Source organism: Panthera leo, chromosome D2, assembly GCF_018350215.1.
Source record: "Panthera leo isolate Ple1 chromosome D2, P.leo_Ple1_pat1.1, whole genome shotgun sequence".
In the NCBI taxonomy this organism is placed as follows: domain Eukaryota; kingdom Metazoa; phylum Chordata; class Mammalia; order Carnivora; family Felidae; genus Panthera; species Panthera leo.
This window is the reverse complement of record NC_056689.1, coordinates 48,935,979-48,948,981: the sequence shown is the minus strand read 5'-3', so window position 1 is coordinate 48,948,981 and position 13,003 is coordinate 48,935,979. Positions and strand designations below refer to the sequence as shown.

General features: G+C 42.7%; 1 protein-coding gene across 5 annotated transcripts; it reads right to left on the bottom strand.

Moving 5' to 3' along the window:
• Positions 1-7,206: 7,206 nt before the first annotated feature.
• ZNF32 (zinc finger protein 32) lies at positions 7,207-12,012 on the bottom strand. Of its 5 annotated transcripts, none has more exons than XM_042907673.1 (3): positions 11,946-12,012; positions 9,381-9,520; positions 7,207-8,177 (listed from the first exon to the last, which is right to left on the bottom strand). In XM_042907673.1, the coding sequence occupies exons 2-3, from the start codon at positions 9,448-9,450 to the stop codon at positions 7,384-7,386; spliced, it is 864 nt and encodes a 287-aa protein (XP_042763607.1). In that variant the 5' UTR covers positions 9,451-9,520; positions 11,946-12,012; the 3' UTR covers positions 7,207-7,383. The 5 variants fall into 5 exon arrangements, with proteins under 5 accessions (XP_042763607.1, XP_042763609.1, XP_042763608.1 ...); XM_042907675.1 differs by having other exon boundaries at positions 7,207-8,135; XM_042907674.1 differs by lacking the exon at positions 11,946-12,012 and adding an exon at positions 9,065-9,171 and having other exon boundaries at positions 9,381-9,470.
• Between the last annotated feature and the right edge of the window lie 991 nt (positions 12,013-13,003).

Here is a 13,003-nt window from a genome sequence, read left to right as displayed (position 1 = left end):
GTCCAGAAGTTTTTTATCTTTGAGAAGAATGTTTTTATTGGTATGATGAAATGAAATTTTTACTTTGACTTTTCTTTTGAAATATTTAATCGCATATACATTAATGTATAATTTAACATAGTTAAACCTAGTTGTCTTTCTAAATAGAAAATTCAGAAGCCATAAAAATAAAATAAATAACCACATAAAAAGTAAAAGCTTTTGTATGACCATAGGCTTCATGGTGTTAAAATACAAAGAGCCAGACTTGGAGAGAATATTATCACCATCATAAATAACAAACAATACTTAGAATATCTAAAGAGTTCATAAAGGTACATAAGAATAATATAAAAATCCCAGTGGAGAAATGGCTTGGAATATGAATGTACAGTTGTCAGAAAAAGGAAATATAAATAGTCCAAAAGAATTAACCAGCTTTAGAGAAATGTGAATTAAAATGATCAGATTTTTTTTTGTCATTCTTGGCAAAAATTAATAAGATAGAAAATATTTTGTACTTTTGAGGGTGCAAGAAAATAGGCACACTTACGTATTGTTGAAGGAATTGTGAATTAATGAAGTGTTTGGTGATGAGAAGCATAATTTGATTGTGTATCTGCCAACTTTTAGAAAGCTTGTACTCTTTGACTTAACATTTCTACTTCTTAAAATCCAATAAAGAGTAAAGGCAGTCTTTAGAGCACTATAGTAATGCACAATTTGAGTCACCATAATATCTATCACTAGGGCAATGGTTAAATTAAGATACATGCATTCTTTGGACTACCATGCAGTAATTTAATACATAGCAATTATAAGGCAATCATTCAATCAATAAACACTTAATGGGTTAGTTTTTTAACTGACACGGAAAGATAACCAAGACTTTAAGTGGGAAAAAAGCCAAATTATATAATGGTGTAGGGCCCCTTTTATATAGTTTGTGCATTACTTCAATCTTTTATAATACAAATATATCAGTGGTAGTTTAAAACATAAGCTAAAGCCAGATTATTTATGAATTTTATAGAACAGAAGGGAAAGGAACTAAACATTCAACTCAAGAAACTAAAAATGGTTAGTATTAATTAGTAGCACCGTTGGGCATATGTGTGTTATTAGTGAAAACTGGTTAAGCTTTGGATAGCAGTTTGACAACACGAATGTCAATCTAAATGTACGCTCCCATTGACCCAGAAAATCCACTCTCAAGGAAATAATTTGATTAGCTTACAAAGCTTATATTACTCATCATAGCATTGTTTATAATAAAATCCTGAAGAGAAGTGGGAAAAACACCTAAATTAGGAAAACGTTTAAATAAATTATAGACTTTCAGACTGGCATCCCAGTTACTGCTGGCACACAACAAGCCACCCAAACGTAGTTATCATTTTGTTATACTCACAGACTTTGTGAGTATCAAGAATTCAGAAAGAGCATGGCAGGGACGACTTTCTAACAGTGTGAAGTGTCGGTCTCAGCTGGGAAAACTCAAGACTGGCATTGACTTAACAGTTGCCTGGTTGAATCATTTAAGGGTGACACAGTAGAGTAGCCACAAGTGGCTATTGAGCAGTTAAAAAGAGGTTAGTCTGAGTTGAGATGTGTTATAAGTGTAACACATACATTGGGTTTTGAAGATGTAGCATGACAAACAGAAACTAAAGTCTCTCGGTCATTTTTATGTTATATATCAAAATGATATTTTGGATATATAGGTTAAATTAAATATTAAATTTATTTAAAATGATTTTAATGTGTCTGCTAGAAAATTTAGTTATATATGCAACCCATATTTGGGGTTCGCATCATTTCCATTGGTCAATACTGATCTGAATGCCTTCTCACAAATTTGGTGGTAGACGCTATAGGCTAGAACCTCAGGTAGGGCTTTCTGTACAGAGGGCACCCTGGCAGGACAGCTGAAGCTGAAGAAGGTGCAGCCCGGGGCAGTCCTGGGGCTCTCCATGCAGAGGGTGCCCTGGCAGGATAGCTGAAGCTGAAGTGAGTACAAGCCAGGGTGTCCTGGGGTGCTCAGCACAGGAGGCACCCTGGGGAGGGGGGTGGCTGGAGCAGAGGCAGGGCGTGGGTCTAGGGTTCCGGGGGTGCTGCTTGCAGGGGGTGCCCTGGCAGGGTGGCTGAAGCTGAGGTGGGTCATCGGTTGGGGGTTCCCAGGGTACTCCATGAAGGGAGTGCCTTGGCAGGGTGACTTATTTATAAATGGAAGTTTGTACCTTTTGACTCCCTTCACCCATCTAACCCCCCTCATCATCATAGATTAATTTGCCATGTGCTTATTTATTTCTGGGCTCTCTTCTCTATTCCGTTGATCTGTGTGTCTGTTTAATGCCAGTACCATACTGTTTTGATTGCTATAGCTTTATAATATGGTTTAAAATCAGGGAGCATGTTGCCTCCAGCTTTGTTCTTATCAAGATTGCCTTGGCTGTTCCAGGTCTTTTATGGTTCTATACAAATTTTGGGATTGTTCTATTTCTGTGAAAAATGCCATTGGAATTTTGGCAGGGATTTCACTGAATCTGTAGATTGCTTTGAGTAGTGTGGACATTTTAACAATAATAACTTTTCCATCCATGAGCATGGACTATCTTTCCATTTATTTGTCTTATTTGATTTCTTTCATCAATGTCTTAGAGTTTTCAGTGTATGGATCTTCCACATCCTTTGTTAAATTTATTTCTAGATATTTAATTCTTTTTGATGCAATTGCGAATGGGATTGTTTTCTTAATTTCTCTTTCTGATATTTTGTTATTAGTGTACAGAAAAGCAACAGATTTTGTATATTTCATTTCTTTTTTAAAGTTTATTTTTATTTATTTTGAGAGAGAAATAGAGGGGAAGTGGGGGAGGGGCAGAGAGAGAGGCAGAGAGAGAATTCCAAGCAGGCTCCACACTGTCAGCACAGAGACCGATGCAGGGCTTGAACCCACAAACCGTGAGATCATGACCTGAGCTGAAATCAAGAGTCAGATGCTCAACCAACTAAGCCACCCAGGCGCCCCTGTGTATTTATTTATACAACTTTATTGAATTCATTTATTAGTCTTAACGTTTTTGTGTGTGTGTGCGATGTCTTTAGGGTTTTCTATGTATAAGATCATGTTATCTGCAAATAGTGACAGTTTTGCTTCTTTCTAATTTGAAATAAAATGCCTTTTATTTCTTTGTCTTGCCTAACTGCTCTGGCTAGGGTTTTAATTACTATGTTGAATAAAAGTGAGGAGACTGGGTATCCTTGTCTTGTTTCTGATCTTAGAGGAAAAGCTTTTAGCTTTTTACTCTGCGTATGATGTTAGCTGTCCTATATGGTCTTTATTTTGCTGAGCGGTGTTTCCTCTTACCAACTTTACTGAGAGTTTTTATTGTCAGGAACAGATGTTGAATTTGGTCATATGCTTTTACTGTATGGGGATGATCACAGGATTTTTACCCTTCATTTGGTTAATGTGTGTCACCTTGATAGATTTGTGGATGTTGAGCCATAAAAATCAACATGAGCATGAGACAACATGAGACACACGCATGAGCACCTTTCTGGGAAATACTGGTGCTGTGGAGCACGGCAGAGGGAGAATGTGAAGATGACGTCCTCTGAGGTCTCTGGAGAGAATTACCGTGTGCCCTTACCTGTGTGTTCAATTACAATCCTGCCCTTCGCGCTGCGGCTATGAAGATAAGCTAATAGGCTTCTTTCACAGAAACACTGAGTGCCTTGGTCTGTTGTCTCTTGTAGTGCCCTGAGGGTGGTAGCCAGTCAAGAGCTTATTTCTACCTTGGTTACAGTCCTGTGGACCCATGGGCATAAGCCCCACTGGGCACCAGGTTCAGGTGACCTAGAGTTGTCCCCCTAGGCCAGAGCTGCAAGAAGTGGTGTGCCAGAGGAGGGCATAAGCTCCCTCCTGGGAGATAACGGGTGAGCTGAGTAGTGAGGCAGAGGGACAGTGCAAAGATGGTGCCAGCCATCTTCCACCTCTGGAGATGCAAGGCCCCTAGGGTGTGCGTTCAATTAGAGGCTTGTGCCTCAGGCCATCACTTTAAGATAAGAAAATACTCCTTTTTAATTTTTTTTGAGAGAGAGAGAGAGGGAGAGAGAGTGCAAGTGAGCATGAGCAGGGGAGAGGGGCAGGGGGAGAGAGAGAAAGAATCCTAAGAAGTCTCCAAGCTCAGCACAGAGCCTGATGTGGGGCTTGATCCCCACAACGTTGGGGCCAAAATCAAGAGTTGGACGCTCAATGAACTGAGCCACCCAGGTGCCCTGAAAGTACGCCTCTTTCACATGAAGTCTGGGCACCTCTCAACTGGCTGCCTCTTGTGCTTTTCCCTGGGGTGAGTCCAAGTGTGAGTGTCCCCCTGCCTTCCCCCCCTTAAAAGTTTATTTATTTATTTTGAGAGAGAGAGCACAATGGGGAGGGAAGAGAGAGAAGAGGAGAGGGAGAGAATCCCGAGCAGGCTCTGTATTGTCAGTGTGGAGCCTGACGTGGGGCTCAGTCTCAGGAACCGTGAGATCATGACCCCAGCTGAGAGCTTAACTGACTGAGCCCCCCGGGCGCCCCAAGTGTGAGAGCCCTTTAAGAGCTGTTTTTCAGTTCACTCTAGTCTTGTGGGTCTCATGAATGTGAGTCCTACTGGTTTTCAAAACTACATGTTTTGGGGACTCCTGTCTTCAGTCTTAAAAGTTGGAATAACCAACGTGGGGCTAAGCTCTTTGCTCCTCAGGTTGTGTATTCCCTCCTGATTGTGGTTTGCTGTACTAGGGGTAGGATTTATGGCAAAAGGGTCTCAGCCTCTTCTACCTGCTTCATTATGAGGTTTTTAAATTTGTGTTATAGGGGCGCCTGGGTGGCTCAGTCGGTTGAGCATCCGACTTCGGCTCAGGTCACGATCTCGCGGTTCGTGAGTTCGAGCCCCGCGTCAGGCTCTGGGCTGATGGCTCAGAGCCTGGAGCCTGCTTCCCATTCTGTGTCTCCCTCTCTCTCTGCCCCTCCCCCATTCATGCTCTGTCTCTCTCTGTCTCAAAAATAAATAAACATTAAAAAAAAAAATTTAAATTTGTGTTATATATAGGAGCCACTCAGCTAGTTTTTAGTTTTGTAAAGAGGACATGGTTCCATATGTGGCTGTAGATTAAATGTATCTGTGGGAAGAGGGGAGTCCAGGATCTTCTTACAGTGTCCTCTTAAACTGGAACTCTCTTTTGTTATTACTGTAATATAAGCAGCCAATAATCTTTGAAGAAATCTAATAATACATGTATCAAGAATAGAAAGAATATTTTTAAAGGCCCTTTATATTTTCTGACCTATTTACTCCTTATTTACTAGTTCTGCAGAACTAGCATTCTATCTATATATAGCTGTGTCTGTATGTATTTATCTCTACCTATCATGCAGAAACTTTCCACACCTTTAAAGAGCTCTTCAGACTTATTCTTGGAAGTCATGTAGCATCAGTTCTGCTATTTTTTTGTGTTTGAAGCAGTCACAAGCCGATCCAGATTCAAGTGGAGGTGAAATAGACTTCCATCCCTTCGTGAGATCAGAGAATTTGTGGGCAGTGTTTTTAAACTGCCTCGTTACTGAAGTATCTATCTAATAAATTTCTTACAGTGCAGGACTGCTAGAGACTAGCATTTACTTCTTCATATTAACTTGTATCTGGGTTAACTAATCTATGTCTTGCCTTCTATGTTGTCAAAATAAATGTTTATTTTTAAATCTTAAGCTCTCCGGTGAATCTTAAATCATGATTTCCTGTTTTGGTTTAATCAGTAAGTAAATCTCAAGTTGTTCTCCCAGACTTTTCCTTTTCTTTTCATAGTATCTTATCCTTTTAGAAAATATGTTCTATTATTGCTGTATAATAATCTAAATATTTAGTGGTTATACCATCACTTTTGATTTCTCTCACGATTCTGTGTTAGGAATTTGGGAAGGCTGTTCTTACTGGGGTCTCTCATACAGTTTTGGTCAGATGTCACTTGGGGCTCCAGTCATCTGTAGGTTACACTTGGCTGGACATCTACAATAACTCACTCACGTGGCTGGTAGTTGATGCTGGCTATCTGTTGGGACCTCAGCTGAAGCTGTCCACTGGAGCACTTATGAGCAGCTTTGTCCATCATAGTGGTCTTAAGTTAGGCTTTTCACACAGCAGCTAGTTTTCTCCAGAGTAAGTGTCTCAAGAGAATTATGTAGAAATTTTTCACACCTTTAAAGAGCTCTTCAGACCTATTCTTCGCTATCATGTAGCATCAGTTTTGTTTTTTTGTTTGAAGCAGTCATAAGCCTACCCAGACTCCAGTGGAAGGGACAGACCCCCATCTCTTCATGAGATTAGTGTTAAGGGACTTGTGTGCAGTGTTTTTAAAATATCTCATTGTTACTGAAGTATACTTTACACGTGAGAAAACGCATAGACTCTAATGTTGAGTTCAGTACACTTTGACAATTCTATAGACCCAGGCATCCACCATATGAAACCTGAAATAACCTATGGCGCTTGTTTTCACTCTATAAGGTTTCCTTGTGCCCTTTTCAAGTCAGTCCTTACCCAGTCCCCTCCCCCTATAGTTAGCCACTATCTGACTTCTATTACCATAGAGTAGTTTTTCTTGGTGTGTGTGTATTTGTGTTCTTTCACTCAATATAAAGCTTTGAGATTCTTCCATATTATTGTATCAGCTGTGTTATTTTTTTATTGCTGAGTTATATTTCATTATATGAACATACCCCAATATATTATAACTTTACCTATCGTTGGGTTTTATCCAGTTTATGACTATTATGAATTGGGATGATATGAACATTCTTCTATACTTTTTCAACTGGTATCAGGGTATCTTTGGGAGCAATACTGCATCACTGATCAAACCCATAGTATTTCTAAAACATTTCTGTGTCCAGAGACCTTTGATATAATTTACCTCTTTAGATCATAAGGATTTGCTATCAAGCTTTTTGGGATGAATTCTTACCAGTGGTTTTGAATCCAATACAAGATTGATTTGAACATGTAAAGAAAAGATCTTGGCATTCATAAGGGGCTGATTTTTTAAAAAAGACTGATGTCAACTACAGATTTAAAATCTCTATCTGTACACAGAACAATCTCCCAGTATGCGTGAGATTAATGGAGTTACTTTGGGAAATCAGGTCCAAATAAACTGACAGAAATTATGAAACATATGTGATAATGATAATAAACAAGACATTTATTTTTCATATTCATTTGGGGGAAAGGAAAAAAGTCAGTATGCCCTACCCAATGATGGTCTTTCTGAAAGAGTCTGCATTCATTCCATAGAATTGGATAGGTCGCTCGATCTGAGGATTTTGTACTTTTAATTCATAAAGAGAACTTCATTTGAAGAGAGTGGTCAAAGGGTGAGTCTTTGTGAGCAGCTTCGCTGGTGCACGGCCAGACTCCCCCTCTGAGTAAAGCTTTTCCCACACTGGCCACACAGATAGGGTGTCTCTCCTGTGTGGATTTTGCCATGCAGGATACAATTCCCCCTGGTGTGGAAACTCTTCCTGCACTGTGTGCAGGCATAGGGTTTCAGGCCTGTGTGGACTCTGATGTGAACAATTAAGCTTCCTTTCTGACTGAAGGCTTTTCCACACTGATCACATCTATAGGGCTTTTCACCACTGTGAACTCTTCTATGAACAGCAAGGTTACTTTGATTCCTGAAGCTTCTCTGACAAATAGCACACTCATACGGTTTCTGTCCAGTGTGGAGTCTTTCGTGAACGGCCAGACTACCTCGTTGACTAAAGCTTTTCCCACACTCCTTGCACTGATAGGGCTTCTCTCCTGTGTGTATTCGCTGATGTGTAACAAGATTGCCTTTGGCCCTGAAGCTTTTTCCACAATGGGTACACTCAAAGGGCTTTTGACCGGTGTGGATTCTCTCATGCAAGGTTAGACTACCTTTTTGCCTGAAGGATTTTCCACATTCCTGACACTCATAGACCCTCTGTCTCACTCCAGGTGAATCTTCCTGTAGTGTCTTAGAATCTGGGGATTTTTGTTCCAGCTTCTCCCTTCTGAAAGAATTCTGGAAATCCCAGCTTGAGGATCCTGTGGCCTCAGAGTGGTCATATTTGTGGTGGGCTTCTGTCATCACATCTGGTAAAATGAGAGGGAAGTCATGTAAGATGCACCAATATGCTGAGTGGGAAGAACAGGGAAAAAAGAAACAATGCTTTGAGTGCTTAGGTGCCAGCCATTATACTATGAACTTTGCATAGATAATTTAATCCTGAGAACAATACTATGAGATTGCTACAGATAAGGAAATGAGAGCATAGGGAGGTTGTCAAAGACCTTGCAGCTAAGTGTAAGGTTGGGATTCAAACACAGGCATGCTCCACAGTAGTATATTGCCTCTAAATTTAGTTTAATTTAGCCTTAGGCTTAGAAAAATTATGAAAACTACATAGGACCAAATAGAGCCCCATACCCAAGTTTTATCGGACTCCAAAAAAGTTTATGGATCCAGGTTGCGTAGGGCCTAAAGCTCTAAAATTTTGGAGGCACTCCAGTAAGAAAAAATATAAAAGTTGGTACAGGCCCTGAAGAAATCAATAAATGAGAAATCCATCTGTATACCAATCTGTTTTCCTGACAGTAGAGTAAGCTCCGTGACAACAGAAAAAATATATATCAGATCGTTTTGTACATTACATCTATTATCTAATCCATGCAACCCTGCAAGGTAGAGTTTATTGTCCCATTTTACAGATGAAGAGCCTGGAGCTCAAGGAAATTAAATAATTTATCTGATACCATAGATCACGTTAGGACAATTATAGAATCTGATCCAAGAAACTTTCCCCTTTAAAATCCATGCTATTTCAGTCTATTAAGCCACGGTGGAACTGAGACCAATTTTGGTTTGGAAGTTATTCTCAAACACTTCCTATGCAGATGCTGACTGACAGCGTTTTCTGTATTGCCCTGCCTCTGAGCCTCCTACTGCACTGGGCCCTTCATCACTATTAACAGTTTTCTTGGAGTCATCCTAGGAAGATTTTCTCCTCGTTCTTCTGCCTTACCCTTGTTCAGTGACTGTGCTGAGATGTAAAGCTGCTCATTCATTTTCTCAGAGACTACCTCAAAACTGCGTCCATATCAAGACCATTCTCTTCCTTGATTTCTACCGCTGAGTGGGAAGAACAGGGAAAAAAGAAACAATGCTTTTCTAATTATTTCTAATTTTAGCTTGCAAGCTTTCCTTGTAACCCCCAGGAACAGTGAACTCCTCCAAAGAAATGTCTCCTCTGCTTCCTCAGTCTGCTGACCAGTGCTTGAGGACAGGGACACTGAATGTTGTGAGCTGAGGGCATCTCAGCGATCAACCGACTCACTCACTGAAAAATGCTACATTCTGAGCATATCTTCCGTGACAGTCCAGCAGGGTAGCTGTTGGAAATCCAAACATGTCCACGCCTGCCGTATGACCTTAATCACCACCTCTTCATATGATTCTTCCATGGGCTGTTCTTGAACACCTGAGGAGGAAAAAGCAAACAAACAAAAAACAACAACAAAAACAAACAGGAAAGGGCAGGAGAATTGATAAGTGAGAAGGATAAAGTCAACATGAGCTCCAGTTTGGGGTGAGTAAATGGAGGAAATCTGGACTGATATAATTTAAGTCACCTATAATGTGACTGCAAAGTTGGCCAAAAGGTGCCATGACCACACATAAATGAGTCAAACTGGAAACACGAGGTGGGAAAGCAGAGAACACATAAACATAAATCTCTTCCTGCCAATCCCAAGATAATGGTCACTCCTGTTTGTACTTTAGCCTTGGCATGTGATTGGGATCTCCCACTTCCTTTCCCCATCTAACCACCTTCTCTTTTATCCTTCAAGCCTCCAAAGGAATTCAGAATCTAAAAAAACCCAACATTTCAGCCGTCATGATTGGTTTTAGGATGCAAATGGCTCTAGCTCTCCCCTACAGATCCCCCTGGGTTATAAGGACAGAACAAGAGATCTCGTATGTTTACCTTTTAGCAATATTTAGGAGGTTTCGGATCCAGACTGCCCTCTCCTATTCTTCAAGGTATGAGAATACCAATTCTATGTGTAAATACTTGTCAATTCCTGGAAAAGGAAGACCTACTCCAGACTCCCAAAACCAAGCCAAGGTACTCCAACTAGGATAAGTAACCTGCTCCAATTCTCAGAGCCAATGAGGAGTCAACGATAGGCAAAGGATCAAATTAAAGACTTTTGAGGTCCAAAGTCTATGCCCTTACAGTAGACAGTTCTCTAATCACTAAAGAGCTGGTGAGAATTTTTATAAAATGGAATCGAATGTAACAGTGCTTGACCAGATTTTACTAACCTTCAAGATCCTAGGAATCCTCTTGCTCCATATTATCTATCCCCCCCCCCTTTTTTTTTTGAGTATTTCCTTCTTACTTTAGGATCCTCATTACCGAATTCTTACACTTTATGCAGTGGTTCAATGTATAATCCTTATTTCCATCAACTATATTTCATCAAAATGCTCGCCTCCTGATTTAATGCAATCGCAGTGTGATGCTACAGTGCTTCGTTTTGTTAAAGTAAACAAATGCTACACTTGACAGCTGTACACTTGGCTACGTGTTGTTTTGACTGGAGAGGCATTTAAAACTTGTATTTGGAAAAAACCAAAAAAACCAAAAAAACTTGGTATTTGGAGGCCTCGCTTCCAATTTGGAGTAGAAGCTACAAAGGAATCCTCTGTGAGAGTGCCAGGATGCTACAGGGTGTTCATTTGTTAGTTCAAGGCGTTACTGCTCAACTACTGCACATCCATCAAGAGTCAGTGGAAAAGGCATGAAAACTGCTACCCAGGGTTGGACTCTGTCCCTGGGGCATCCAGCAAATAGTCTGGTCCGAACAAGAGGGTAGAATTTATAGCTCTACCTCTGCGCATGCTGAGATCTTCCAACAAGTAACAACTCAGCTGTGTCTCTTGATTAAAAAGAAGGACATTGTCTTATTTTTCTCCCTAGGTCACAAATCTGAGAAAATGGTTTCCAGAAGATTTTAAAGAAGTAGCTTTATTAGTAGAAAATTGCTTTTCCTATCAGAAAGGCTATTTATCCTTTTGAAAAACTCAGAATTAGGCCATGAGAAACTTAGATTCTTGCCTTGTCTTCTCCATTACCCCCACACAACCTTAGGCAAGTAACCAAACAGCCCCGGCTCTATTTTCTCACTGACTAAATGGGTTAATGACACTGTCATATCACGTCGATCTTGGGAGAACGAAAGAACCAAATGTGCAAAATCTCTGCTACAACCTACAGACTGAAGGCCTGATGCTGAGAGTCCTCAGGAGAGGCCCAGCAGAAGGGGTAAACTTTGCTGTCTTGGTAACCTCTTGGGTGATAGTTTTAGGGTTAGAAGATGAGAGGAGGGTGATTCTTTTTCTCCACACATCTGAGTCCATTTTGTCCTTTCTCCCATTCTCCACCCTGACAAGTCTGATCTCTCTCCCATTCCCCCTCCCTGGAGATTGCGTTTTCCCTCCCGGACCGTGTCGTGAAACCCTCGCTGCAGGCCCCTGGGCACACCTGCCTGTGGCCTCCCCCTCCCGCGTCTCCAGGGTGCGGGGCCTTCACCCATGCTCTGCCCTGCGGAGCGGCCGTCGGAGGGGACCCTGCTCCCCCGGGCACACTCTCCCCTCCCGCCTCAGCACCCCACCCCGGGCCCGCCCTGCGTGCTGGACCTCAGCACCCCGCTCTCCGGTCCAGCTGGACCCTTCTCTGCGGGCCGCACGCCTCTCCCCTCGCGGGCGGCCCCCCTCGGGGCTCAGGCCGGCCGGGCCTGCTCAAGGCCACTGGGGCCTCGGAGGGCCAGGGGGCGGCGGCCCGCCCACGCGGCTCCGCCTTGCCTGGGCTCACCGACCCGGCCGGCGGCCTCACTCACCGCAGCGGCGCGCGCCCGCAGACAGACAAAGGCCGGCGCGGAGCCCACAGCAGCGCCGGCGCGAGCAGACCGAACTACAACTCCCAGGAGGCTCCGCGCGAGCCTGCCCGCCGGGTCCCGGGCCTTGGTCGTCCCGGTTTCTCGGAGCACTGTGGGAAACGTAGTTCGGCGGCGCGCCCTGCCGCTCGGGCTCTGGAGGGTCTCCACCCGCGCGGGGTCCTCAGGCGGATCCCCTTTGGCCTCAAGGAGGAGGCCCCCTGTCCACTGACCCAGACGCAGCGGCTCAGATTAGCGAGGCCTGGAATAGCAGCCTCGGGAAGCCGTCTGCTGGGCCAGGAAATCGGGAATCCGGGGTTCTTGCAGGGCTTCGTGGAAGGAAACAAAGTCTTGGCGGGGGTAGGGGAGCGGGGGGCGGGGGAGAAGAGTCTTGGGTGCTTAGGGGTTATGCTTTGAGCCTCTGCATGAGCGAAGACTAAGTTTCTGTAGTTACAGCTCTGAAGCTAGGAGCAGATCTTTCAAGCAGAGACTACGGGGAAGAATTTGTCACAACTGAAGAATTTCGAGGGGCTGGAAGGTCGATACTGCTGTCAGGTGTAGAGCTATTCCCTTCAGATCTCTTTGGTAAGAATCTTGTCTTGAGTTTGCATATCGGCTCCACCACTGATTAGCTACCGGACTCTGGATAGGCTTCCTACCCTGGTGGGGAGCCCGGGGTATGGTTAGGTGACCGGACAGGTGCCAGGTGGGTTTCTTGGGAGAGCCAGGGCCCAGGCCAGGCGACCCCCATTCTGTTCCGTAAGAGCAAAGACAGGTATGTGAGTGAACCCAGAAAAAGTTATTCTTCATATACCTTGTGAATTATGGAGAAATTTCTCATATGGAGCAATTATGGAGAGAAAACAGTATGTTGTAGGGTAACAAATTAGATTTTTCTTCTTAACTGGAGACCTAACTGAAACGTGGAGAAATTTTAAGTCCTGAAAACCAGCACATGGAGCAAGAGCTCTTTTTTTTTTTTTTTTTTTTTTTTTTTTTTTTTTTTTATGGGGCGTCTGTGC

What these genes read in the sequence shown, in the direction of transcription:
- ZNF32 (XM_042907673.1), bottom strand. Translation starts at nt 9,450, where the DNA reads ATGTTTGGATTTCCAACAGCTACCCTGCTGGACTGTCACGGAAGATAT. An exon ending in TCAGAATGTAGCATTTTTCA is followed by an intron (nt 8,178 to 9,380) that starts GTGAGTGAGTCG and finishes CTTCCCACTCAG; the next exon opens with CATATTGGTGCATCTTACAT.